Below are 27,913 nucleotides of genomic sequence, written 5' to 3'. Positions count from 1 at the left end.
CTACAATTTTTTTCAAATTTCCAAGCTGTGTCTTTATAGAAGTAAACAATTCTCTAGTCTGTCCCATCATGCTTTGGGGCAAGATTCTGCACGTGGAAGTTACTGCTTTCCATGTGCTTGATGCAGGCGAGTTCTGTATTGGTACCTTAACTGAAGCAGACATTGACTTTGAGAAGTGTTGCTAAAAGAGAATTGGCAGTTTTTTTCAATCTATCCTGAAGATAGATTGGTGTTGCACAACCTGTAATTGATGTGGTGAGGTCATGGGGCTTCAAGGATAGAGATATTGAAAAGCTGCAGTCAAGTAGATTGTTATGTACTGGATAATGATGAGACGTTGGTGTGTTGTTGCAAGTCCTCCTCCCAGGTATGACCCTTGCCCCTGGCTTGTGGCAGGTGTTTGTGTTGTAGAGGTGACTATTTAAAACAAGATTTATTGCTTCATATTAGCTCAAGGAATAACACTATTTATGTAGTTAATGCATCTATTCTAGAAACATTATATATCAAGTGGCTATTTGGTCCATTGATACTCTGCAAAGGAAAGATAACTCCCCACCCTAATCCCAACTTCTATCATTGTGCCCATAGCCTCATATATGTGACTTCTCAAGTACTTTTTAAATGTGAGCCTTTCTACCTCCATCTCCCACGCAGCGAGTTCTAAACCCCGCCCCCCCGACTGCCATGTGAATGAAAAGATATTTGCTCACCTTCTCTTCAGTCCTTCTACCAGACTGTTTTTTGATGCTTCTGCCAACAGAAAATATGTCCCTTATAATTTTATAAACTTCAATGATCTCCCTTCAGTTGCCTCGGTTTCAAAAGAAATAACTCTTTCTTATCCAATCTCTCCTCCAAGAAACAGATTTTTAGCTTTGGTGATCTTCAAATCTCCTCTGCAATCTTTCAGATGCAATTGCTCTTTTCCTGGAGTATGGTGACCAGAACTGTACAATATGGTCAAGCTGTGGTCTATCTACAATTGTGTATAATTTAGAATGACCTCACAACTCTTATCATGGTTAACAATGGAAAGCATTTTGTTTGCCTTTTAAACCATCTTCATGCAGGTGGGACGAGTCAAGGTGGGTCATTTTGTTGGCATGGACAAGTTGGGCTGAAGAGGGGTGTTTCCACACTCTGTGACACTATCTATTAATTTGTCCTAACTTTTAAGAATTTATGGAGATAGATGAGTCTCTCTTTTACTGCCAACAGCACGATCTTAGTCATTCATGTACATTCTCTTGCCTTGACTGAACTTCCCCAAACAGAACCTGTAACGTTTTTGGATGAAATTGGAATTCCCAAATTTCTTCCAAAGCATCTATCTCCCTGCAGTACGATGTTTTTCTCCTCATGGTTGACCATGTAGCCAATTTTTTAATTGTTTAAAACTTTATCATGCTCCTTACGTTCAAGTATATACATTACCAAATTCAAGGGACCAAGTACTGAGTGTGGTGGAATTCCACTAGAAACAGTGTTCACAAAAAACTCTCAAACTATTGTACTTGCTCTCACTGTGTCAATTTTGGGTCCAATGACCCAATCTCTATTTGATCCTTGGACTTTTTTTCCTGGGATCTCCAAATCCTTGGTCGATCATAATTTGGGATGCTGATGGTAGAAGATTCAGCAATGGTATTCTCTGAGTATAAACTGCACCATTGCCTTGGAATGATTACTGTGCACAACCACAACTGTGTTCCTTTTTGGTCAGTGTGACTCTGCCTGTTGATGAATTTTGCCCCTGGGTTCTTTGCGGTTGCATGTGGTAAATACACTCTTAATTTCAAGGATGTTCGCTTGCCCATGAATTGAGATTTTTATCAAGTAATAATCACCATTTGTTAATTTCTGATCAGATGTCTTCCTCTGTTTACTTCCAATTGTAATATAGGTGTCTGTTTTTTTTCTTTCACCTTTGTATGTAATAACAAGCTGTTGAAGAATTCTCGTATGTCACTGTAACACATCAGCAGAGCACACAGCATTGACATAGCATTTGAAACCAAACATAGAATTTTGGAGTAAGCTGGAACAGACGATATAGCCTTCCCATACTAACAAACACTGTCTATCTTGGTACCTAAAAATTTGTTGACCTCGACTGCAACACAGAAGATTGGCATGACATCATGAAGCTGCTCAAGGTTGCTGTCATGTTATGGTCTCTTGGTTTGATCATGTCTGATCTCTATCTCTTGGTTCATATTTCTGATTATTTTACATTTTTAATAAAATTTGGAGGAGAATGATTCAGATTTACAGCTTTGGTTATTGGGATTGGCTGACCCATCTGTCACCTGAACTCTGAAGAATAACAACTATTCATTGCTTCCTGGGTCACACTTTTAATTATTAGTAATGGGAAGGTAGCAACATCATTATGTCAAAATCTCACAACCCAGTTCAAATTGTGTGTTTTCATTCTGCCTTTTGACATTTAATGTTCATTTCCTTTGCTCCTTAGTGAAAAATTTTCTCTCATCTATCTCTTACTTTAGTACAGAAGCCTGATCCTGGACTTTGCAGCCAGGCAAAATTTATTCCCCTATTGAGCCACATCTAAATTCTGTAAGCTTCAATTAAATCCTTTCTCATTCTTGAACTTTGGAGAAATTAGGCTTGTACAACTCAATCCCTTCAAACAACAAACTCAAAGGAAAGTCTGGTGAATCTTGCATTCTCTATGGCAAGTATAACCTGTTTTTTTTTAAGTAAGAAATCACTTGAGTACACAACATTCCTGATTTCCTCATGACCTCATAATTGTAATTAGAGATTTTTACTCAAATCTTAAGTTGAAAACCAACATACCACTTATATTTTGCAAAATTATGGTATGTTTCTATTCGTTTCCATAAGTTGGAGGAGGAAATGTGACTTGAAGGAGAAAAAAGAACAATTTAGAATAATTTCCATCTTTTAGCATGAAATTAATTTGATTTGTTTTCAAAAGTGCCTCTGTTATCATGAAACTTGGGGGGGAAAAAAAGCACCTCAAAGAAACTAACCCGATGATTCTGCAAAGGAGAAATATTCGTAAGATGTCATATTTCTGATAGAAATCTAACCTGAGTTTTCTGACCTAAAGGGACTACAGTGCCTAATTGACTATTTTTATATAGATTTTAGCTTGGTTCCTCAGTTCTCAATTACTTTGAAATTATGACCTCTTGTGAAATCCCTTTGGATCCATTTTGTTGCTTATGGAAATGCTTACATTGTCAACATGAAACACAACCATTTTCATTTAAGGCCTGGAGCTGTGCAAAGTGTGGATTCTGCATGTTTCTTCAGTCATAGATGTGTTGCAGTTGTATTTGGCATGTGTGCATGTGAATATTGGTTTCAGAATTGAGCTTCATTGGAATAAATGAGGTGTATTGAGACTAGGAAAAAATTGTCACCTAATATGTCATCAGTTCATTGAATTACTCTTTTGTTTTCAATCATACTCCTGGATCTTGTTCCAGGAGTTGTAAGTGAGGAAAAACAAACATACTGGCTTTTTCTTTTTAATAAAGATATTCCTTTTTACACACTAAAATAGCTTGGATGATTTATCATTGCCAGTAACACATCCTTCTACTGCCGACATTTTGTTTCTTTTTATTGGCATCTCAGAGCAATGCAGTTGCTTGAGGATCATATGCAAAGTATGTTGTGGTGCAGTAGCTTGAAGTTATATTTATGGCTGAGTTAATGAGAAACCTTCTTGAAATTACAAATAGAAGCTGAAAGTTTACTGAAATTTGCTTAATCTTCCAGCTACATGAAACAAAAGTTACTCTGGCTTCTGGAGACGGACTAAAGAATTTCTTACTTTTACACACACACTTGGACTTGTGGCCCAAGTTACTGGTTGACTGTCTTGACTACATCTTCATTCCTTTAAAGATTTTCCCCCAGCAAGTTCTTAACAATAAGTGGTCTTCTGGTATACTTTTCCTATTTAACTAAATCTATGTAGGATTAAACATGACAACTATCTGACTGCTCAATTTTTTTTAGAATTAAAAAAATTCTAAAAAATATCGGAGTTAATCGTTGAAAATTTGACAGTTTTTCCCTTTACAGCCCAGTGTTAGATGTCAAATTTTTCCTATGTTGTAAAGTCATACTTTGTTCATCCAAATTTGGGCAGTTGAATTTTTCCTGGGCCCTGTTAATTGCAAAGCTAGTCAGAAGATTTAAATTTAATGTTGTGATCGATAGCTGCAACATGTGCACTATCCTTTAATGTTATTGTTATCCACTGAACAGCACAGTTGAACAAGTTTTGAGCAATCGATCCTCACCCCCTCCATTGTTGGAATCTTGTTTCCATATGTGTTCTGAAGTTCCATTTTTTTAAAAAAAGATTTGGTTTACTTTTAAACCAATTCTGAGCCAAAGGTCATGAATTATTTCTAAACATATTGATGCCAGGAATAAATTTTGAAATTGTTATAGAGTACATTAGAAGTTGGTAGAATTTTCATCATTTCATTTGCCTGGTGTAATATTTGGCTATTTTTGGGGATAATATTAGCAGAATAGAAAGTAAAATTGGCTACAAAATGAGATTGGCAAAAAGTGAGTATATTATTAAGAAAATAAGGTATTGTAATGTGGATTACATTTGCCTGATGCAGTAAACATAGGTTCACTGAGGTGTGAATTTAGGAAGAAATTTATTTTGAAAATAAACAAAATGGCAAAACAGTTTGCAAAAGTGATTTGTTCAATCCAGAATACTATTTCAAAATAAACTAGGTTAGTGGGACTAAAGACAATAGATTAATAAAAACAATTATAAAATCTTTTCAGGCGACATGTTTGGATCTGCTGTAAAGGAAAGGAATTCTGCATGAGAAAGTTAGGAAACTAGAAAGTTAGGAGACCAAAATGGTAACTGATCTTGTATCCCCATTTCTCCCTCATCCTGGTTCTCTGCCTCTTTCCCATCTTTTTCCTCATGGGTGCTCTTCTCTTCCCCCCCCCCCCCCCCCCCCCAGCACTTGCCTGGTTTCCCTTCTTACTCCATTTCTCCCTATCTGCCCACATCTTTTTATTTTTTTCAACCTGTTGTTTTTATTTTGTCTCTCTTGATTTTAAATGTATCTACATTTGGCAATCTCGTTTTGCAAAACCATGATTTTCAACAATTATCAGATCGTGTCCTTTATAATCTGCCACTTCCAGATTAGTTATGTATTGAAGGGGGTTATAATCCCAAAATATCTTCCCTGGCATTACAATGAGCAGCATCTTTTTCATTGTCTTGAGATTGAAATGCAATCAAATAAGGATGAAGGTGAGTGGTAAATATTTCTTTTTTTTTGTTGTTAGAGAAAAGAAGCTGAATTTTTTTTTGAACAATTCCTAATAATTGAATGGTTAGGAAAAGGTTTTTAAAAATGAATTCCTTGGTGTCAGACTATTTGAAAGTTATTGATTTTTATTGATCTTTAAAATTGAACTTTTTTTATATATACCTCTTCCAACCAGATGAAACAGTAATTCTCCAGACCATGGTGCATATAAGTGCAAATACAATACACAGTACATAATAATCACTTAGAGACATGAAGATATAAAATATATATAGAGGAAGAATTTACTCCGTTATCATACACCGCCTGTGGGAAGAAGCTATTTCCCACCATGGCAATCGTGATTTTTCTTCCTCTGTATCTTTCTTGACGGTAGCAGGTCAAAGGCGTTGAGTGATGGATGAAAATAATTCTTTGATCCCTGTTTAAACAACGCTCTGAGTAAATGTCATCAAGAGAGGAAAAGAAGACCCCATTGATCTTCTCAGCCATTTTGGTGATCCTCTGTATTGACTTCCGGTCCTATACTTTCCTGCTCCCATCCCACTCAACGATGCAGCCAGACAGGACACTCTCAATTGTGCTAGTGTAATTTTTTTATTTATTTAGAAATTCTGAGTTTGTGCTTTATCTTGCAGGCAATACTTATTTGTTTATTGAGTAGTCTATCCTGCAAAATGAACCTTAATTCTTGCAATGCTTTTAAAGTGGTCTCTATGTAGGGCACTATACTTTAGCTACCTTAGCAACTGATGGTTAGCACAACTACATTTATTTGAATATCAGTGCAATGCATCAACTTCCATTCGTAAAATTGCAGTAGTAGTTCTTCAAACAGGTTGTTCATTGATGTTTGATCTTTTTAGCCTGCTACTGCATAAATTTCCCTGTCTGTTCAGTAAATTACATTGGGCAGATGTTAGTTTGTAACCTTAAAGTGGAAAAAAAAGAACTTGATTGTAGGCCCTAGTTTGAATATTTTTGTTGTGTCTAGGTTTGTCTCATTGGACGTGGCTTTTTAAAAGTTAATTGACAATTAATACTTATTTTTTTTAAATAAAAGATGTAAACTCCTTCCAACAAACTACAAAATGGATTGATGATGTCCGAACAGAGAGAGGAAGTGATGTTATCATTATGTTAGTGGGAAATAAGACAGACCTCGCAGATAAAAGGTAAGGTGGTTTTCATAAATACGTTTGCATGCTAGTAATTGATCATTTTGTAATTTTCCATATACCTTCTCTCAACTTTTCAACATTATTTGTATGAAGATTGTTGGGTAGATAATTAGTATTAAATGTTTAAAACAGTGGCGGCTAACTTTTTCTTGATTTGTGACCTACTGTCTAGATGTGTTTTGTAAATTGAGACATTTTGGGGAAAAAAATGTTTAGGCCGAAATAACATTCAAAATTGATCTTTCAGTTATTTCCAGCATATTGACATTAATAGATTTGAAATAAACTTTTCAGAAGCTGAAATATTTCAATTGATTACTACTCATCTGATCGGCATTTAAACCTGACCACAAAGAGTACTTGTTTCATTCTAATTTGAAGTCTTGAGTAGAACCCGTTTTTCTTTTTGCACATTTTTGACAAGGTTTCCACTGCAAATACCAACCAACATTTCACATTCATTTTGCAGTGACAAACAAGCTAAAGAAAACCAAATATGAAGTTCAAAACACAGAAATGTTAAAGAAACTAAATCAAACATGATATTTAGATCAAACTTTTATTAGTTTCTGCCATATAACCATTTACAGCACAGAAACTGGCCAGTTTGGCTGTACTAGTCTGTGCCGAACATCTTCTCCCACTGACCTACATTTGGCCCATAACCCTCCACACCTTTCCCATTCATATACCTATCCAATCTTTCCTTTAAAATTAACATCGATCTCGCTTCTACCACCTCTGCTGGAAGTTCATTCCATACCCCCACCACCCTCTGAAGAAATTCCCCCTTGTGTTTCCCTTAAACTTTTCCCCTTTTACTCTCGTGCTTGAATCCACCCCACTCTCAGTGGAAAAAGTCTATCCACATTGACTCTATCTGTCCCCCTTATAATTTTGAATACCTCTATCAAATCACCCCTCAACCTTCCACGCACAAGGGAATAAAATCCCAGCCTGCTCAACCTTTCCCTGTAACTCAAACCCTGAAACCCCGGCAAAATTCTCGTAAACCTCCTCTGCACTCTCGCTATACTGTTTATATTCTTCCTGTATTTCGGCATCCAGAACTGCATACAATATTCCAAATTGGGCCTCATACAATTTCAACATAACACTCCAACTCCTGTATTCTATACTATTTATGAAAGACAGCGTATTAAATGCCTTCTTCACCACCCTATCCAGATGTTATTCAACTTTGAGAATTATGTACCATGACTCCTAAATCCCTTTGTTCCACTGTACTCCTCAATTGTCTACCATTTAATGTGTTTGTCCTATTTTGATTAGTCCTACCAAAATGTAGCCCTTCATATTTATCAGTATTAAACTCCATCTGCTATCTTTCAGCCCATTCTTCTAACTGTCCTATATCACCCTGTAAGCTTTGATAATCTTCCTTGCTGACCACCACACTGCCAACCTTTGTGGACAAAGGTTTACTAATTTACCAAATCAATTTGTCACCCTATTATCTAGATCGTTAATGTATATAACAAACAGCAGTGGATCTAGTACCTATCCCTGAAGCACTCTACTTGTTACTGGCCTCCAATTCGACAAACAATTTTTCACCACTACTCTCTGGCATCTTTCATCCAACCATTGGTGAATCCTTTTAACTACTTTATTATTAATACCTAATGCTTCCACCTTCCTTACTAACCTCCTATGGGGAACCTTATCAAAAGCCTTACTAAAGTCCAAATAGACATCATCCACAGCCTTCCCTTCATCAAGTAGCCTCCTTGAAAAACTCAAGATTTGTTAGACATGATCTACCACATACAAAACCATGCTGACTACTCCGAATCAATCCCTGTCTTTCCAAATAGTTGTATATACCATTTCTAAGAACATTTTCCATTAATTTACCCACCACTGATGCCATACTTACAGGCCTATAGTTACCAGGTTTACTTTTGGGTCCTTTTTTGAACAGCGGAACAACATGAGCCACCCTCCAGTCCTCTGGAAACTCCCCCATGGCCAGTGACGTTGTAAATATTTTTGTCAACGCCCCCTCTATTTGTTCACTAACCTCCCTCGGTTCTAGGGAATATTTTTTCAGGTTCTGGAGATTTATCCACTTTGATCTTTTTCAATATAGCCAACACTACCTCCTCATTAATTCTTATATTATCCATGAGATCTCTACCATATTTCTTCACTTCATCTGGCTCAATATTCTTTTCCTTAGTGAATTCTGAAGAAAAAAATATAGTTTAAAATTTCACCCATCTCCTCTGGCTTCTCATGGAGCCTACCCCCCTCATCTTCAATGGGTCCAATTTTATCCCTCACTATTCTTTTACTTTTAATGTACTTATAGAAACCCTTTGGATATACTTTAATTTTGCCTGGCAAAGCAACTTCATATCTTCTTTTAGCCTTTCTAATTTCTTTCTTAAGGTTTTTTTTACACTCCTTATATTCATCAAGCAGTTCATCCATTCCCTGCTGTTTATACCTGTTGTACACATCCCTCTTCCTCCGAACCAAGTTCCCAATATCTTTTGAAAACTAATACTCCCTTCAATTTCTAACCTTTCCTTTAATTCTCATGAGGACTGCACTCTCAGAACCTCTTCTTTGAATATCCTCCATTTATCTGCTACATCCATGAAATTATCTTATCTCAATCAACACCCTCTAAATATTTTCTTCTTCCCTCGAAATTTGCTTTCTTCCAACCAAGAATCTCAACCTTTGGCCCACCTGTTCTTTTCCATTACTCGTCTAAAACTGATAATATTGTGATCACTAGACCCAAAGTTTTCTCCAAGATATGTCCGGAAACCTTGGTGGGACAATGTGTTCCAAATTTTGGATTTTTCCGGATTTCGGAAAGCCAGATTTAAGCCCACCCGAATTGTGCTGCCATATCCACCCCCACCCCCTTCCAGTCGCCCTGTCATCTCCCCTCACCCGCCTGACTCGTGCTGCCGATCTCTCCCCCCGCTCGCCCGCCAGACTCACATTGCCAGTCTCACTCCCCCCCTCGTCCGCCCGACTCGCGCTGCTGGTCTCACTCCCCCCCTTGCTCGCCCGACTTGCGCTGCTGCCTCTCACCCCACTTGCCGGATTTTGGAGCTTTCTGGATTTTAGATGTCCAGATAAAAGATCATGTACCTGTACAAACCTCTGTCATCTGACCTATCTCGTTCCCTAATAGGAGATCCAAAACGCCCCCTCTTGAATCGGTTATTCTACGTATTGATTTAAAAAAACTTTTCTGAACACACTTAACGAACTCTACCCCATCCAGCCCTCTTACTGTATGGATGTTCCAGTTAATATTCGGAAAGTTGAAATCTCCCACAACTACCACCTTGTGTTTATTACACATATATGCAATCTCCTTACAAATTTTGTTCCTTTAATTCCCACAGCCCATTTGGTGGTCTATAATACACTCTCATTAATGTATTCATGCCTCTGCCATTCCTCAATTCTACCCACATAGCCTTGCTGGTCGATCCCACCAAACCATCCTGCCACAGCACTGCTGTAATGTTCTCTCTAATAAGCAATGCAACTTCTCCACCTTTTATCCCTCCTGTTCTATCATGCCTAAAGCAACAGAATCCTGGAATATTTAATTGCTCTTCCTGCAACCAAGTTTCACTGATGGCCACAATATAGATGGCCATCTATGCTTTCAGCTCATCCTCCTTGCATTAAATGTATGCACTTGAGAAACTGTCCTCCACTTGTATTCCTTTTGTTACCAACTACCTTTACCTCTTCCCTACTTCATTTATTTTTTCATTCCGTTCCCTCCATTCCTTCCAAAAGAGGTGGTCTTCCTCCCTATTCTCCATTCTCTCATTTTGATTCCTACTCCCCTGCCAAACTAGTTTAAACCCTCCCCAACAGCTCTAGCAAACCTGCCCACCAGGATATTGGTCCCCCTCCAGTTCAAGTGCAGCCTGTCCCTTTTGTACAGCTCAGACCTGCCCTGAAGAGATCCCAATGATCCAGAACTCTAAACCCTGCCCCAGTTCCTGAGCCATGCATTCATCCTTCACAACTTCCTATTTGTACTCTCACTAGCGCATGGCACAGGCAGCACTCTTGAAGTCCCCCTTTTCAACTTCTTCCTTAACTCTATGTAATCCCTTTTCAGGGCCTCATCCCTGCTTCTAACTATGTAATTGGTGGACCATGACTTCTGGCTGCTCGCCATCTCTAGAATGCTGTGGACTCAGAGAGACATTCCTGACCCTGGCACCTGGGAGGCAACATAGTTTTAAAAGCATTTTCCTTCTGTGCATTGTCCTCATCTATTTACCTCTAAAATTTAATTTAAAAACTACATTTTAAATTTTTTTCAGATATAATTAAATTCTAATAAAGGTCTGGAAATTTCTAATGGCTATTTCCACTTTAGGAATATAAAAACTGTGATACCAACCAACAAATCTCCAGCAAAGCAATGGATCAACTTCAGACATAATGGTTCAAATGGAAATCAAGCTTGAAAGCATTCCATAACCACACCTCTGTACAACCTAAAAATTTCCTATTAAATACTTTGTATCAATAGCCAATCAACTATGGTAAACTACTCCTTTCATAATTTTAAGCACTTGTGTACATTTCATATCCTTCTGCTATTTTTTTACCAATTATTTTAAATTTTTTTATATTTTCCACAGGCAGATGAAATTTCAACTTTCCAGTGTTCTTTCTTTGTGGGGGAAGTCCATATTCTCTTTTTTAAAACTTTATTTATAGGATTTAAAATACATACAGAAAATAAAATCAATACCTTACTAAATACTAATTCTAATACCCCTACTAATCACCTCCAACCCCAAACTACCCCTATAAAAACAGCCAAAAACATGTATTGGTTAATTATCTGTTGCTATGGAGTGTGCCAACCCTTAACATCTTGAAAAAAGGCATTTAAGATGTGTTCAAACTCGTAGATTTCAGATATGGAGTCCACATTTTAACAAAAAAAGAATAATTATTCCGTAAGTTATGTTATCTTATCTAAATAAATACAAGATCTCAATTCATTATGCCATCGATGTACATTCAATTCAATACAATATCATTCTTCCATGTAATTGCAATACATTTCCAAGCTACAGCCAACGTCAGATGAATAAATGCAATTTGAAATTTATCCAATCTTAAACCCGTTGTTTATGTTGTAGTATAGCCCATTAAAAAAAGTAATGGGTCAAGTGTTAATTCAGTCTTAAATAAATCTTCCAAAAACTTCATAATTCTTTCCCAAAAGGGTTTAACTTCCTCACAAATCCATACTGAGTGTAAAAAAAAAATTGTCTGTGTTCCACATCGAAAACACAAATCTGAAGAATTAAAACCATCTATTTTTAACTTCTCATGAGTTAAATACAGCTGATGCAAAAAATTATAGTTGACGAAACTATATCTCGCATTAATTAATTTAGTTATGCTATCTTCACACATAGTCATCCATTCCTCCTGAGATAATAAAATAGATAAATCCTTCTCCCACTTATTCTTCATTTTATATAAATCTAATTTAACCATCTTCTCTTGTAACAAGGCATACATTTCAGAAATAAACTTTTTTTTTCCCCACCATCAACAATTAAGAATTCAAGTTTAGTTTTCCCAGGTAATATCAAGTCACGTCCAAAATTATCCATTAATAAAGCATGCACTTGAAAATATGCAAATAAAGAATTTGGCAATATCCCAAATTTTTCTTTAAGTCTAGTAAAAGAAAGAAACATTCACAGAAAAAGGAATTGTTGTATTCTGACATAATGAAGTCTTAGCTGAGATTTTACCTTCAGTTCCTATAATTTGATTTCTTTTATACTCCATCAAATGTCTCAATAATGGTAACTTGTAATTTTGTAAAAGATAAGGATTCCATTTATATATAAATTGATGTATATTAAATTCAGAAATCTGTGCTAATTCAACTTTGGCCCATACTGGAGGTTGATCAATATCAAATATCCTAATAAATTTTTAATTGAGCAGCTTCATAATAATTCTGAAAATAATGCATATTTCCATGTCAGTTTTTGTAATGATACTCTTGATAATTTATTTTTCCATTAAAAATAACCGCACTGATGCATTTAATTCTTTAAAAAAGATTTTTGGAATTGAACAAGGAATAGATTGGAAAAGATATTGAATACATGGAACTATATACATTTTAATACAATTTACTTACCCTATTAAAGTTAAAGGTAAATCCTTCGATCTATTCATATCAAACTTGATTTTGTTTAACAAAGGTACATAATTTGTATAGATTTTGATAATCAACATCAACCGTTATACCTAAATATTTAGTTTTATTAGATGACCAAAATTGCATAATCTGTTTGCAATTTAAATAATCCTCATCTGAAATTGTTAATATTTCACTTTTATTCCAATTAACTTTAACCTGACATTTCTTCATACTGTTTCAAACTATTTTGAAGTTGCCCCAAAGATTCTTTAGGATGTGTTAAATATATTAACATGTCATCTGCAAATAAATTTATTTTATACTCTTTCTCACCAACTTTAATTCCCTTAATATTAACATCCTGTCTAATAACTTGAGCCAGTGGTTCTACAACTAATGCTAATAAGGCCGGTGACAGAAGACAACCTTGTCTAGTTGATCTGGTCAAATTAAATGAATATGATATTTGTTCATTTGTCACCACCCTAGTTGACAAATTTTTATATAAAGCCTTCACCCAACCAGTAAAGAGTTGTCCAAATTTAAATCTTTCCAGCACTTTAAATTTAAATTAAATTGGTGGCGCTACCAAAGGAACAAAGAACACATTTTTCTTGTACCATTTGTCTATCCTACTGTTCACTCTCAACTTACTCAAAGGCCAAAGCGAAATGCAACATAATGGCCACCAAGGCCCACTTTTGCGAGAGGTTGTTATTTTCTGTTTTGAAAATGCTTTCCACTGCATTTATCGACCATTTATTGGCTCCTTGGATAGTCCTATCTACCTCCAGGGGTTGATTTCGACCACTTTTGGGACCCCTGTCTTAAGTGGTTCACGAGTATGTTAACAATGACTTAAAGTTTGGGCTATGAACGGGGGGGTGGGGGGGGGGTGCCCAAATTTCACCAGAAAGGAATGATGTGTGCTTTAAACTTGTATTGGGGAGATGGTGAAAGCAGATAACAGCAATGTTTAAGTGATATTTTGAGACATGAAGATGTAGGGATATGGACAATATGCAAACAGATGGAATTTGTTTAAATTAACCTCATGGTTGACTCGTACATTGGGTGAAGGGCCTATTCTTATCTGTATTCTATTTCAGATCAATGACCATTAATTTAGCTGAAGCATTAACTCTGTTTCTGTATCCAAATATTCTTTCTTTTAAAAATATTTTTATTGAATTAACTAAAACCCTTTACACAAAGTATATTAATGATAACAAATCAAATCATATATACATATCACATATCAATTGTAAATTAGAAACAACCATAATTATTACATAACTTATTTCATTCAGGATATTGAATTCTATAATTATAATAATTAAACAGCCAAATAATTTTATTTTGTACTATATCCAAAAATAATATTGAATACAAAAATTATGCAAATAATTCACATAAAATTTCCTTAAATGAGATATTTTATACTTCTCTGATGTGATCATGTTGTTCTGTTGTTTAAACCCCCCTTTTCTTATTTGTTTTACTAATAAAAAAGAAAAAATTTTTCAATCCAAATATTTCACGTAACTGAGTATTTCCAGCCTTTTTTTAGGTCCAGCATTTGTAGGTTTTTATTTTGTTTCTTTTCATTTTTCTTCTGGAATTATCTTTGTCATTTATGTTTTTTAGATAAAATTTGCATGATTTAACCGGTCTGAAGAATGTTCAATGTAGTAACATTGGTTGATTAATCACACTCGAATGACCAAATTTCAAAATCTCCTTTTCCTTATGCAAATTTAGACAGCAAACCAGAAGTGTGGTAATTAAAGAGGTGGGACTTGCAATGTGCATCATCAGTAGGTGCTATTCATTAGCCTGTTGTTTATGGAATACCTGCAGTCTAAATTTAACTGCAGGCATTCCAGGAAATTTATTAGGGGTCTAGGAGTTAAAATATTGGAAAGGGAATTGCCTCTTTATTCCCATTTCGACCTTTTTACACAGCATGGATTTTGGGAAAATGGCAATAATTCTGTGGAATGCAGCAGCTGTGTTAAAGGAAAAATAATAATGTGAGAGTCTTGAATCATTAGTTTTGTTCCTTTTGTTCAGGACCCTTCCTTCAGGAACTGTGATGGAGGAATATAAACAGAAAATGCTAGAAATAATCAGTTCATGAGGCAGCATCTGTGGAAAGTGATCCAAATTTAATATGGTTCTGACAATATTGGTCTCTCCTTATCAAAGATACTATCTTTGTTTATCCATTATTCTTTCATCTCTGCAAATTAAAATTACCTTGCTTTTCTCTCCCAGTTCTGAAAAATCATCTTCAACCAGAAACGCTAATACTTTTTCTTTCAACAGATGCTGTCAGGCCTGTTAAGTGTTTCCAGCGTTTGCTATTGATAATGGATTTCCAGCATCTGTTGGTTTTGAATTTTAATTTATAATTTAAGCAAAATTATTTTTGTGGAGAATTTTTGACTTGCCAAATGTTATGTTCTCACCTATGTGTGATGTCAACTTGAATTAATAACTAATTTTGTCTTATCTAAAATCGGATATCAATTAAAGGCAACATTCTTCGACTATTGATTTAATCTGAAGTCACATTATTGCACATAAACCATAAATAATTGAAGTGTTTTTGACACAGTGATATTGGTTGATGACACTCACCTGCAAGTACCTTCTCTCTAAAGTTCATCTTCCCTAGTGTTCACTAATACTTTAAAATTTATTGTCATCCATTATTTTATCTGCTGCAGGCAAGTTGCAATCGAGGAAGGAGAAAGGAAAGCCAAAGAACTCAATGTAATGTTTATTGAAACTAGTGCTAAAGCAGGCTACAATGTAAAACAGGTAAGTGAGAAGTAGGGCTACACTGCAGTATTTGCTTGCTTCTGTGGCTACAATGAAAAATCAAACCTTTTTATTTAATATTGGTTAACACTGGGGTATGTATATACGGTTAGGAGTTTTAAGCAGTGAGGAACCATCTGACTGAATATAAGCAAAGTGGCACCCTCTGGATTAGGCTGTCACATATTTGACAAGCACATTTTTGATAACTGCATGAATATGGTGCTAAAAGCAGCTGACAACTGCTAAACACAAGCTGCTGGAGGAACTCAGTGGATCAAACAGCATCAGACAGAAAAATAGTCAACATTTTGAGCTGAAACCCTTCATTGAAATTGGGGATGAAGAGAAGCCAGTGTAAAGAGGACAGCTGGGAGGGGTAGGACAGGGGTCCATATGGGATTGCTCCAATATCTCATATGGTTGCCCTCCCCCTCCCACCATCCTAATTACATTGACTTCTTCACATCCCCAGTCTTAATGAAGCATTTCAGCCTGAAATCTTGACCCCTTTTCTCCCACTGATGCTGCTTAACCTGCTGAGTTCCTTCAGCAGAATGTGTTTATCTTCAGATTCCAGCATCTGCGGACTAAATGTGCGTCTGCTGACATTATGATTCAATGTAAAAATCCAATTGCAGTTACTAAAAAAATGGGCATTTTACCCTTTTACTACAATGTAGTTTTTTCTGAATTCATATTTTGATCTTTCCCTTTTAACTGTAGCCCAGAATTGAGCAAAAACTGCAGTGTTGAAATATATGTGTCCTTTGTTTTAAAGTTTTTTGTTCTGTGTCTTGCCATCTGTCCAGGCAAATAACAACCGAAGAAGGTGAACAGAGAGCGAAAGATCTGAATGTTCTGTTTATTGAAACCAGTGCAAAGATAGGCTACAATGTCAAACAGGTATAGCTTGCTGTATCCATGGTGTGCTATTTGCAATGGTGTTTGGTTATCTACCATCTGCTAGATGATTGATTGCATGGTTCTAGTATGAAGAAATTAAAGTGTTGTACCTTTTTTGGCTAGCATTCAAGTCCAAAAATAACATCAACTGTTAAGACAGTTGAACACTTTTTGGAAAGGCACTTGAATTCCAGCAGCTTGCATAATAATTTACTGAGATTGCTATTAAATTGGTTTCCTTAAATTAACATTATTTTTATGCATTGCGGCCCCAAACACTGCTGTTTCAAATTGGCTGCTTTGTGGCCATTTCAATATTTCTCTTATAAACAATTCAAATGTTTATCAGTCATTTATTTTGCAGCACATTTTCAGTAAATTGCAATTTCAGGGCTTCTGCTTCTGGTCTATTGCTATTGTAGCCTGATTAAATTTTGCCTAGACAGGTTTGAAACAATCAAGCCTGCAGTTGGTGGCATTTCCACTTTTATCTTTTTGTGGGGCTTGCAATATAACCTCTTATTCAAAAAAAGTTAATTGTGGAACATATTTTAAGTTGCACTTTATCTTGTATGAGTATTTGCAGTTTTATTTGATTTATAAGTTAAGATATTTGCTCTCTCTTTCCAGGCCACGAGAAAAGATTACTTTTAAAATGCATTTCTAGTTCACTATTCACAGGAATGACTATTTAGATTAAAACTGGTTTATTTTCATAATGTCAGTTAAGAAAAATACAACCAGTTTGAAACCAGGTATTTTGAGCTCCATCTTGATTTATCAAATCCTATTGCCTTTGTTATGATATTAAATGACACCCAGGCTCGCTACAGATTTTCAAACTGAGTGTTTGTAACATGTTCGGCTTATTTATGTACATCAATTAAAAATGGAGTAAAAGCTTTCACTTGCGTTGAAGATTCTTAACCTGTTGCTTAACTGACCTATAAATCAGGAGCTTTCAGAGTACATGTTCCATGGATGGAAAGTGCAGCTAAATCAGCAGGGAACCAATATCTCCGATACTGATTTTTGTTTTGTTCATTTCACCCTTCACTGATCACCATAATGTGATATCCAAACACATTGGAGAAGGATTTATTATTTGAGTTGAGGTTTGAATTTGGAAATTTGTGTCCCATTAATTTTTCTGCCTACAATGTATACTGTCTGTGTCACAAAGAGCTTAAAAATGTGAAGATTCAATTCTGGGCATGGTCTCTGAAATTGCATGTATTTATTTTGATATATTAGTACATGTATATGAAAGTAGACTGTTCTTGTGAAACAATTCCTGAGGCGAAATGACATAAAGTGAAGACCCATTCACTTTATCTATTATTGTAGGCCATTATCGTAAAAGCGCAAACCCATTCAAATTTCTTTTGGATAGCGAACGAATTTGCATAAAGCGGGGTATACCTGTACCTCTAAACTATTGTGGCAAATATTTGATAATCTTTATACATCTGAAGGGGTAGCTCCATTATGTTTCTTTCCCCCAGAATGGACTGGCAATAATTATACTTTAAAATATAAAGAATTATAGATGTTCTACCTAAAAGAACAAATTAGCATCAATCTGTGGCATCATCCTTCATGTGTCTTAAAATTTTCAGTTCATTCTCTCATTTTATGTGATTGCCTTTTTGCAGGAAAAATCTTTTGAGAATGTTAATATATATTAGATTTAAATTAACATTGCAGAAATGTAGTTTTCCTTCTACAATTTTACAAATGATTGTTTGCTCAAGATACTATTTCGTTTTTCTTGCAACCTTCTGCTGTTCTAAATGAAATAATTCAGATAATTTGTGCATAATCATGAACTTTTCTGTGCAAGGCATTTATGACAAATTAGATTTGAAACTATAAATGTAATCAACTCGTTTGAATAGAAGCAGAACTTTGAATAAGTGATATGATCATTTAAAAAGAGCTGAATTAATATTTCAGAAAAATCCCATTTTTTTGCAGTTTCTGATCCATATATAGAGCAAATTTTATTCCAAGTCTTGCTTCTAGTAAAAGTAGCTTGCAATCAAATTGATCTGAATTGAGGAAAAACTACAAAAAGGTTTGCACTATTGACACAGGTGCAAGCATTGATTGAATGCTATAGTTTCCGTGAGAACGAATACCTGTATTCTGAAGTATCAGAATGAGCAGAATTAATTTTAACTCTGTGTGTGAGAGAGAGAGAGAGAGAAATATTCTCTCACTCTTTGTGTGTGTCTCTGTCTGTCTGTGTGGGTCTGTCTGTGTGGGTCTGTCTGTGTGGGTCTGTCTGTGTGGGTCTGTCTGTGTGGGTCTGTCTGTGTGGGTCTGTCTGTGTGGGTCTGTCTGTGTGGGTCTGTCTGTGTGGGTCTGTCTGTGTGGGTCTGTCTGTGTGGGTCTGTCTGTGTGGGTCTGTCTGTGTGGGTCTGTCTGTGTGGGTCTGTCTGTGTGGGTCTGTCTGTGTGGGTCTGTCTGTGTGGGTCTGTCTGTGTGGGTCTGTCTGTGTGGGTCTGTCTGTGTGGGTCTGTCTGTGTGGGTCTGTCTGTGTGGGTCTGTCTGTGTGGGTCTGTCTGTGTGGGTCTGTCTGTGTGGGTTTGCCCCTGTGGGGGCCCGCCCCTCTCGCTGCGCTGCCTCTCGCCGCGTGTGTCTGAGGAATCTACAGAATTAATGTTTATTAATTTTTCTATCATAAAGATTTAGTATTTGCTTTTGCACACTAAAAATTGATAACAACAGCATTTTATGGCATTCAGCTGACCATAAAAAAAGTTGCACAATAACAAAATAACTGTTAGACTGAGTATATGCCCTTCCAAGGGTATCTTCTTCACATGCTGATTGGAGTGCATCTTGATTGGGGGCAGAGATTTGAAGAGTGGCATAATTGGAAAAACTTTGCAATCTACAAACCAGCTGAAAAAGCACAGTTTGATGCACATAATTTGGACTTAGTTGGGAAGGGTAATATTTAAAGTCTATGTGCAATTGCTTTTCAGAAGTGGTGTTTATTTAACCCCTTGGGCTAGTCCCACACCAATGTTAGTGAGGATTTCTAGGATTTTGATAGTGATGTTTTGAAATAGGATGGTAAGTGCTTTAGAGGGGAATTGTTCTCTTGTTGCTCAAGTGTTTCAGAAAGATGTAACCATGCAAGTGGATGAATTGGTAACGAAGGTGTATGCTATGTCATAGTCTTACATGATAGAAAAGGATCCAGCTTGTCCATGCCAAACGACATGCCATCTTGCTTTTGGCCCACTTGCCTGCTTTAGGGGCAGACTCTTCCAATCTCATCTCATCCATCTAGTTATCTAAATGTATTCAGAAAGAAGTTAAGATGCCTGCTTCTCCCACTTGGTCTAGCAACTCATTCCATCTGGCCACTAGCTTTCATTGGGAGGGGCCTTGAGTGTAAAAATAAGCAAGTCATGTTTTAGCAATATAAAACTTTGATTAGGCTGCACTTAGAATATAGAGCGATTTTGGTCGCCCCATTTCAGGAGGGATTTGAAGGTTTCGGAAAAGGTACAGATATGTTTCCTGGTTTCATGTATGAACTGTAAGGAGAGGTTGGACAAACTTGGATTGATTCCTCTGGAGTATTGGAGGCTGTGGGGAGAGCTGATTAAAAGTTGAAAAAATTAACAACAGTATTTATAGGATAGATAGAATGCATGGTATCCCATGGTAAAAATGTCACATACTAGAGTTCATGTGTTCAGGTGAGGGGAGGACAGTTTCAAGACATGTTATGTGCCAGAAATACTAGAGGAAGCTGGTAAAACAGTAGCATTTAAATAGCTTCTGGATAGATACATGGGGACAAAGAGCTTTGTATGCAAGCAATGGAGTTTTTATTTAATTTGGGCAACATGTTCAGCACAGATGTGGGCTGTAGGTCTGTTCCTGTGCTGAATTATTCTGTGAAGAAGCGGTTGAGAGTTTCTACACTGCAGGTATGGGTATGAACTAGTGGAAGAGTGAATGAATGTTTAAGTTCATGTGAGGAGTACCATATATGTGGTTGGGCACAACATTTTTAGAAATGATTGGCTCAATTGCATTCACTGAACCAGGGCGAGTCACTTGATTTGATTGATGGAATTAAAGGAATTCCAGATATTGAAGTCACTGTAATTTTGGAATACAATTCTGTTACTGGTGCTAATGGCCACTGAGGTTCAAAGATGTATTGTTTAAAGGTTTTAAATCAATTCTGACACTGTTTAGGAGAGTAGTATCACAATACATAATAAAAGGATTTTAACGTGTGAGAAAAGGAGAGAATTTGAATATTGTTATGAGCCCAGAGGACCCCAAAACCCAGCAGCCAGAGATATTCACTAAGACAAATGGTTACTTAAACAAAAGTTGCTTTTAATTATCTTTAAACATAAAAAGAGGATCACACTTTAACTTATCACTATTAACTTAACTAACTTAACCCCCTTCTAATTCTAAGCGCACATATATGTAATGTAAGTTTAGAAAAGTTCTTTGATTAACAATCCAATTTCACTTCTCATTCCTCCAAGTTGCAAGTAATTCTTATACTGTGCACAGAATTTAACATTTATGAAGTTCACCAAGCTTTGGTGCTTGAAAGGTAAATGGAATTTTCAGAGAGAGATTTGTTGATCGCTGGACACCCACAACTGATTCCTTGTAACCAGCCACTTCATTGCCTTTCTTGCTGAAGAAACTTGCCCCATCAGGGTTTTCCAGATGACAACCTCTTTCTTTAGGGTCACCACAGAGTTCCTTTTTGTTTCCCTTATTTCAAGTTAAGCATTAGGCAGCCAGTCCTTTCCTCTTGTACGAACCACAGGGGCTTTGACCAGGCTGAATTAAGCACTCACAACCCATTTTTCAAATGGGGATTTTCCACAAGCTTGTCAGTTTGTCCTGTTCCAGTCCCAGCTGTTGCTGCTGACTGTAAAACTGCCTGTTTGACTCTCTCTGCTTGCAAAACCACATGAATCTCTTAGAACAGCAAGCAGCTCTCAGACAGCCTGCGGCTTCGAACCTACTCCTCCGAGTTCTTTCATCTGTTGCTTTTCAAAACAACAATCCATTAGTGAAGACCCTTGGGCACTCTTCAAAGTTTTTGCAAAGGTTCTCAGAGCCGGTCTGTCTAGCATGAGCAGGGCTCCAGTATTTTAAATGAGATCAGTTTTGGAGTGTTTTTATGTTACCTACACTAAAAAAAAATTCCCCAATTTATTTCCCAAAAACTTATCTATAATCTGTCACTTTGGCACCTTATGTGATCTGTACAGTTCAGGTTCACAGTTCTAAGACAGGGTCCAGCCTTAAAAATAGTTTGGACAGAAAATTAAATTGAAATATCTTGAGGTCGATGTCCAAAAAGTTCATAACTGAAAACTGGTTAGCTGAGTTTTAGATTTCAAAAGTACATTCCTCACTTGGAGTTAAGCAATTCCCCTGTTACTTCTATCTTATATTCAGCATTGAAGGGCAATTATGTAGTAGCTCTTTTTTGCTAATCAAAAAGAAGCTTTCCTTGTGGTTTCCGTGAGATAATTAAGAAATTTAGAATATTTCTGCTATCAAGTGGTTGTAGTGGCCCACGCACAGTGACAGGAACTGGCCCACAAAATGGCCGATGAATGCAGTGACCGCGTGGACCTGGGGGTGACACTGGCCATCATTCCAGGTGACCTCCCGTATGGTGGGAAGACGGGAACTGTGGTGGGAAATGCCAATCCCAGGCCGGTGCTCCGATGACGCAGGGACCTGACATCAGCGCCCGGGGCCCATATAAACGCGATGGCCAGTTCAGTAAACCCGTCTCGACTTCGAGGCTTTGGTATGCTTGTTCTTTTCCACATCCGCGTAACATGAATGCTACATGGTAAGCATTATATAACTTTGTATGTAATCTTTCTCGATATAGTTTGCACAGAAATAAATCCTGAAAATCTTTTGGTAACTTGTAGCTTCTTGAACAGTGTGCATATATGTAGGACTGTATATTATGGAAGGTGCCCCAATTTCTCTATGCTGTTCTGCTTTCTTCCATGTGTTAGCCACTTGAACATATTTTAGCAAGATTTGTTGGTGTTCAAATTTCAATTTTTGTTGCAATTTCATTCACTCTTTTGGAAGTCATAAAGTTGATTTCGTTTCTGTTCATTTTAAGTAAATGACCATTTTGTGCACAATGTGCTGAAGTTGTATATAATTCAGGTGGTTTTCATCATTTGTAGGAAATGGAAATTTAAAATAAAATTTGCTAACATTCAGTAGAAAATTTGGTTTTAATGAATCTATAATGTATCTATCATTAAAATCAAAGGCCACAGAAAATTCAGTGGGGAGGTTTTGCAGGGTGCTAAGGACTTTGTGATGCTAGTAAAATTCTCATGATTTAATGGATTACGATTGGCTTTTTGTGATTACTCCTTATTTTCAATATTTAGGTCATCATAGTCTGCACCTTTATTTTCTCATGCTTGAAAGAATGTGGAGCAATACTGAATGCCAAAAGTGGTTAATGCTCTGGCTCAGTACTGGTTCTACTCGCTGCATGCTGATCCAGTCATTTAAAAGATTTTTTCAACTTGCATATCAATGACTCTGTTGGTAATACTCCTGCAAACAACAGTTTGAAATCACCAATGTACTAACATTAGCCTTTTAATGTATTAGAAAGGACATCTCTTCATTCGTCTGTCTCTCTTAATCAGGACCAATCATTTTTAAAAATCCTCTTTGAATTAGTTTTGTGATATTTATAGATAAAGCTCATTATCCAGTTCCAAGTGAGTAGGGTTAAAGCAGTGGTTTTCAAACTGCCTCCCATAATCACATTTCACTTGAAGCAATCCCTATGCCATAAGTGCTCTGTGATTAGTAATTAGTGGTTCTTAACCTTCCCTTCCCACTCTCATACCACCTTTACCAATTCCTTACTAATCACAGAGCATTTATGGCATAGGGATTGCTTATGGTGGAATGTGAGTTTCGGGGGCAGTTTGAAAAGCACAGGGTTAAAGGATCAAATGGTCAGCAATTGAATGGTAAGCAGAAGTGATCCCAGTAGCTCCAAGCAGTTGTTAGTATCATCTATTGACCTGTATAGGCACTGGAGTAAATGATCCTGTCTACTAGGACCCTCCATCTTCTTTTTGCCAGCCAATCTTCTCTGCATGCCAACATTGTCATCTCTTATGCCATGAGGTTTTATTTTCTGTATTTTGTAGTGTCTGCAAAGTGGAAAGACTAGCATTAATAAATTTAAACCTTGCTTGGTCCAACTGATCACACAATCTGCTTGTCTCTCAAAACTCGTATTTAACAGCCAATCCAGTTGTCTAATTGATTGGATAAACTGAATGAAATGTCTGTGCTCACAGTAGTCTCATTCTCTTTGTTTAGATTCAGAAAGCTAATGTTGCAAAACTTTTGTCAGTTTATAGTATTTTCTAAATAGATTTATTCAATGTACTGTTGAATATTTATGTTTTCTTGGATCTAGGAACATAGGAAATAGGAACAGGAGTAGGCCAAAAATGGCCCATCGAGCCTGCTCCGCCATTCAATACGATCATGGCTGATCTAAATAATATTTTGATTAAAATTATTTGCCTATCAAAGCTAATTGCACTTGTTAATTCAAAATTACATCTGTATAGTGCTTGGTTTTTCTAAAGGGAAGTCACAATATTTTCCAGAAAATATAGTACACTTGCCAGATTTTTCTGGATGGGTATCTCCAACTATAAAAATAAAATGAATTGGAGATGCAACATGAAAGTTGAAGCAAATTGTCTGAGTTCCTTAATTATAGCTTGCTGATCTCTGGGGATTTGGTTGCTCTAAGTTACAGGAAATAATCAAATTAAAGGTTTGAATGGTATATTTTTATGTATTCTTGTTTCCTCTCTTGCACTTCTCTACGTTTAAGACATTTTAACCACAGTGTTGTATAAAATCAAAAGCTTTTAATTTTAATCTCTACTTTAGCTTTTTCGGCGTGTAGCTGCTGCCTTGCCTGGAATGGAAAGCACACAGGAAAAGAGCAGAGAAGACAGTATCCTTTTTTGGCTAATACAGGTTTTTTTTAAAATTCAAATGTTATGTGTAATTTAGCAGAATTCTCACATTCAATTTGGACAAAAACTATATCATTGCCACATTCTGAATTTATAAATTAGAAGCCTGTTTCCGATTTGCAGTTAGAGCTGGAAATTTGAAGTGAAAATGGAAAGCTCTGGTATAAAGATGTTCAGAAGTTATCAATTGTTGGATGAGCATGTTGCAAAAGCTCATAATATTGTTAATTTAGTGTAAAAGTTCACAAAGTGGAAAATTTTAAAATTGTTTTTGACCGACTAGCCATCCCAACTTTAGGGGCTACTCACTGTGTCAGGAATCACAGGACAAACCCCATCTTCCAGTAATGTTAACAGGTAGGTGTATGTACATCATTCAAAAAAATGTTGGGAACCGTTGTTTCAATGCAAGTGCAGTTTAAACCAGAAATCCCAAATTTGTTTCCAAACCATTCAACTCGTTTTTTTTGTAATAAACGAAGGCAATATGGGCTGTGAATTTATTTACCGTATTCTATAATATGTCTTGCAATCTGAGGAGGTTTTTAATGTCTCACTGAGCTGTAATTTCTGCTTACTAAACCATTCAACGTAGAGTTCTCTTTTGGTCATTGCAAGCAATTGGGGGTTTGTTAAAAGAAGAAAAGCTTTAAAATGTATGACATTTCCTTTAACACAATTAATTTTCAGTGATCGATATAAAACTGGAAAAGACCCAGGAGCAACCAGTCAGTGAGGGAGGATGCTCCTGTTAATATTGGTTCCATAGCCCACTGCTTATTTGTCATTGCCATCCACCACAGTGTGAATATTGGCTAGTAATCTTACCCTGTTGGTAAAGTATTGCAATTCATCATTGCTGGCTGTCTTGTAATTGATCTATTAGCTTCACAAGCACAAATGTGGAGAAAATGTCAGTGTCTTCATTGGAAATAATACAAAAAAAATGTACTGTAATTGCCAAAACTCAACTTGCATCAGTTTACTTTTAATTGGAAGACACATTTTGTTCTTTGCATTGTATAATATTGCACTTTTAATGATGGAACTCTGTTGCTATTTGGTGTAAAGGACAGTTTATGCAGATAACATCTGAAAGCAAAGTGGCTTGATGACGGTGACTATGTTATCTGAACAATGAGTGAATTGGACCTTTTTTAATCGCTTCTAAATGATAAGTTTCTCAACCTCATCTGTTAACTCAGTTTCAAGTGCGTAAAGAGAACTAAACAAGCAGCAGTCATCACTTGCAGTTTTATTGAAACCCGTTTTAATATTTCAAATCCCAAATCATCATGTTTATGAATTAACTCACGCAGCACCTCCGAACCCATTTTGAGTTCTTCCCGAATTTAGCTTTGAATCAGGGTGGTGATAGTCCCTTGGAGGCGTATTTTCAAATGATCATGCCTAACTTCCAGATAAAGAAATTGCATTGGAGGGGGGAAAAAAGTAATTTGAGACAAACCTTTGTGCTGAGTCAGTTGGAAAGTTCTCTTTACTCACTTGCACACACTTTAAAAGTAAACTGTCCTCGAGCATACAGAGATCTGCTTCAATTGTGCATTCAAAGGAAGGGAAGCATTCACTTGCGGAACTTGAGGGGAAAAAAAAATGATGCATCTTTTATTTGTTTTTGTTATAGGGCTTCCATAGTTAGGGTTCTGTGATTTTGCATAGTTTGATTAACCTACCTGCAATAATATGATTTCTCATTTTTGAGGATTGTTTATCTCCCTCTAATTTATTTCTGTGCACCAGTTTTTAAAAAAAGTCTTGAGTTTTGTGTAACCAATTTAATTATTTTGTCACGTTAGAATTTTCTGTATAGAACTCTAGAGCTTTCTCTTATGGCTTGCTTTGATGCTTAGATTGGAAAGTATGTTTAGACTAACTGGTTGGGGGGGGGGAGAAGAGGGATGGAGAAACTGTTTCTAGTTAATGCTGTACTGTACACCACTTATACTGTATTTTTATTGGATAAGATAAAACCTTATGAAACTGTCGTGCCCTCCAGTTAGGATTTTTTGCATCCTTTAAGTGCCTACACCTCATGCGTTGTTAAAGTAGGGCTGCAGGTATAGTTGGTCGCACTGTTGCTAAGAATCATAATTCTGCCTTATTTTTGGGGTGGCATATACAGGCACAGAGATTTCCTGGTCTTTGCAAAACTTGAATTGTCAAGTTTTATCAAACTTTGAATTGTTGCCTGGAAATGGCTACTTTTCCCCCTGCATGCCATGGCTGTAATGTATTGCAGATTTTTCGCTTATCCATTTAGATAACTAAATCAGTTCTTAATTTTCCTATTTAAAATACTGTATGACTGTTTCGCTGGAGTTCTTTTTGTATGTTTGCCATTTATAATCCTAATTTTTCTTGCGAGTACAAGAAAATAACACTAAAGGGATTGCCCATGCATTTTTTTCCTCCACTGTATTTAAACAACTATTAAAGCTCAACTGGGGAAGTTGTCTGGCCAACAAGAGCATGCTGATTTTTATCAGAACTTCTTTATACACTGACAAAACTAACAAGCTTGTGAACAATTTTTTGGAGAGCAGCATTTTTCTTTTACGTATGAATGAAAATTCTTTCACAAGCTGAGCTCTCAAGGCTTTCTGTGGTGCAGTAGTGTGCAGTTTCAATAGTCCTGGTTTTTGAACAGAATATGGCTTATTTGGCTTGACTGTTGTACCCATGCAACTGTATATTCATTACTACTTTTGCGAATGTCTTGTTACTATGATAACCTGAAGTTTAAAAAAAGGAAAATTTTGTCCTGGAATATCACTAGTACCTCAGCTCTGTTTGATAATGTAAAATAAAAACCAAAAGCCTGAACAAAATAAACACCTGCCTATTCAAAGTAATTAACTGGTGTGTGCTTTGCCTTCTATTTCTTAGTTTAATCCATGAATATTAAAGTTGTCTAATTCATGATTCAAATATCATTTGTACAGTAGACACTTCTGAGGGTGGGCTTTGGAGGAAAACCAAGGGAATAAGCATGGTGAGAAATGGGCAGAGTTTAAATAAAACCAAAGTGAGATGATTTAATATATTTTCCCCTAAAATTACAACTAAAGCAAAAACCTTCAGCTTCACAGCTTCCAGAGTCCAGTTACCATATTTCAAATTTTTCTTTAAAATAGCATGGATGGATAGATACTTAATTTGGTTTGGCTATGTCAAATCAATAGTAAGCTCTTTCGTTGGCTTGAGGTTTCTGTGGAATTATTTGGGCTATTATTAACCCCAAATTCTAGCCCTTTTGATCCACACAGACCTTTACCATTTTATTGATTTGTTAAAAAAAATATTCATTTGTTTCTATATGTACGAACAGTGTGTTCTACACTTTATTTTTCCTTTGTGAACTTAAAAAAAAAACTG

General features: G+C 36.3%; 1 protein-coding gene across 7 annotated transcripts in view; it reads left to right on the top strand.

The window, feature by feature from the left end:
* Positions 1 to 27,390, top strand: part of LOC138739533 (ras-related protein Rab-6A) — a 117,959-nt gene extending 90,569 nt beyond the window's left edge. For 4 of the 7 annotated variants that reach the window (XM_069891801.1, XM_069891800.1, XM_069891804.1 and 1 more), the window contains exons 5-8: positions 6,391 to 6,502; positions 15,443 to 15,536; positions 24,429 to 24,495; positions 25,208 to 27,390. In XM_069891801.1, coding sequence (XP_069747902.1) covers positions 6,391 to 6,502; positions 15,443 to 15,536; positions 24,429 to 24,495; positions 25,208 to 25,272 — 338 coding nt within the window. In that variant the 3' untranslated portion in view covers positions 25,273 to 27,390. Of the gene's footprint in view, positions 1 to 6,390; positions 6,503 to 15,442; positions 15,537 to 16,348; positions 16,443 to 24,428; positions 24,496 to 25,207 lie in introns of those variants that run through there. The other 3 variants (XM_069891803.1, XM_069891802.1, XR_011342306.1) reach the window with 2 other exon arrangements.
* The last annotated feature ends 523 nt before the right edge of the window (positions 27,391 to 27,913 follow it).

The sequence above is a fragment of the Narcine bancroftii genome, chromosome 7 (assembly GCF_036971445.1).
Source record: "Narcine bancroftii isolate sNarBan1 chromosome 7, sNarBan1.hap1, whole genome shotgun sequence".
In the NCBI taxonomy this organism is placed as follows: Eukaryota; Metazoa; Chordata; class Chondrichthyes; order Torpediniformes; family Narcinidae; genus Narcine; species Narcine bancroftii.
Note: the sequence above shows the minus strand (reverse complement) of the source record. Positions and strands in the feature narration are given on the sequence as shown.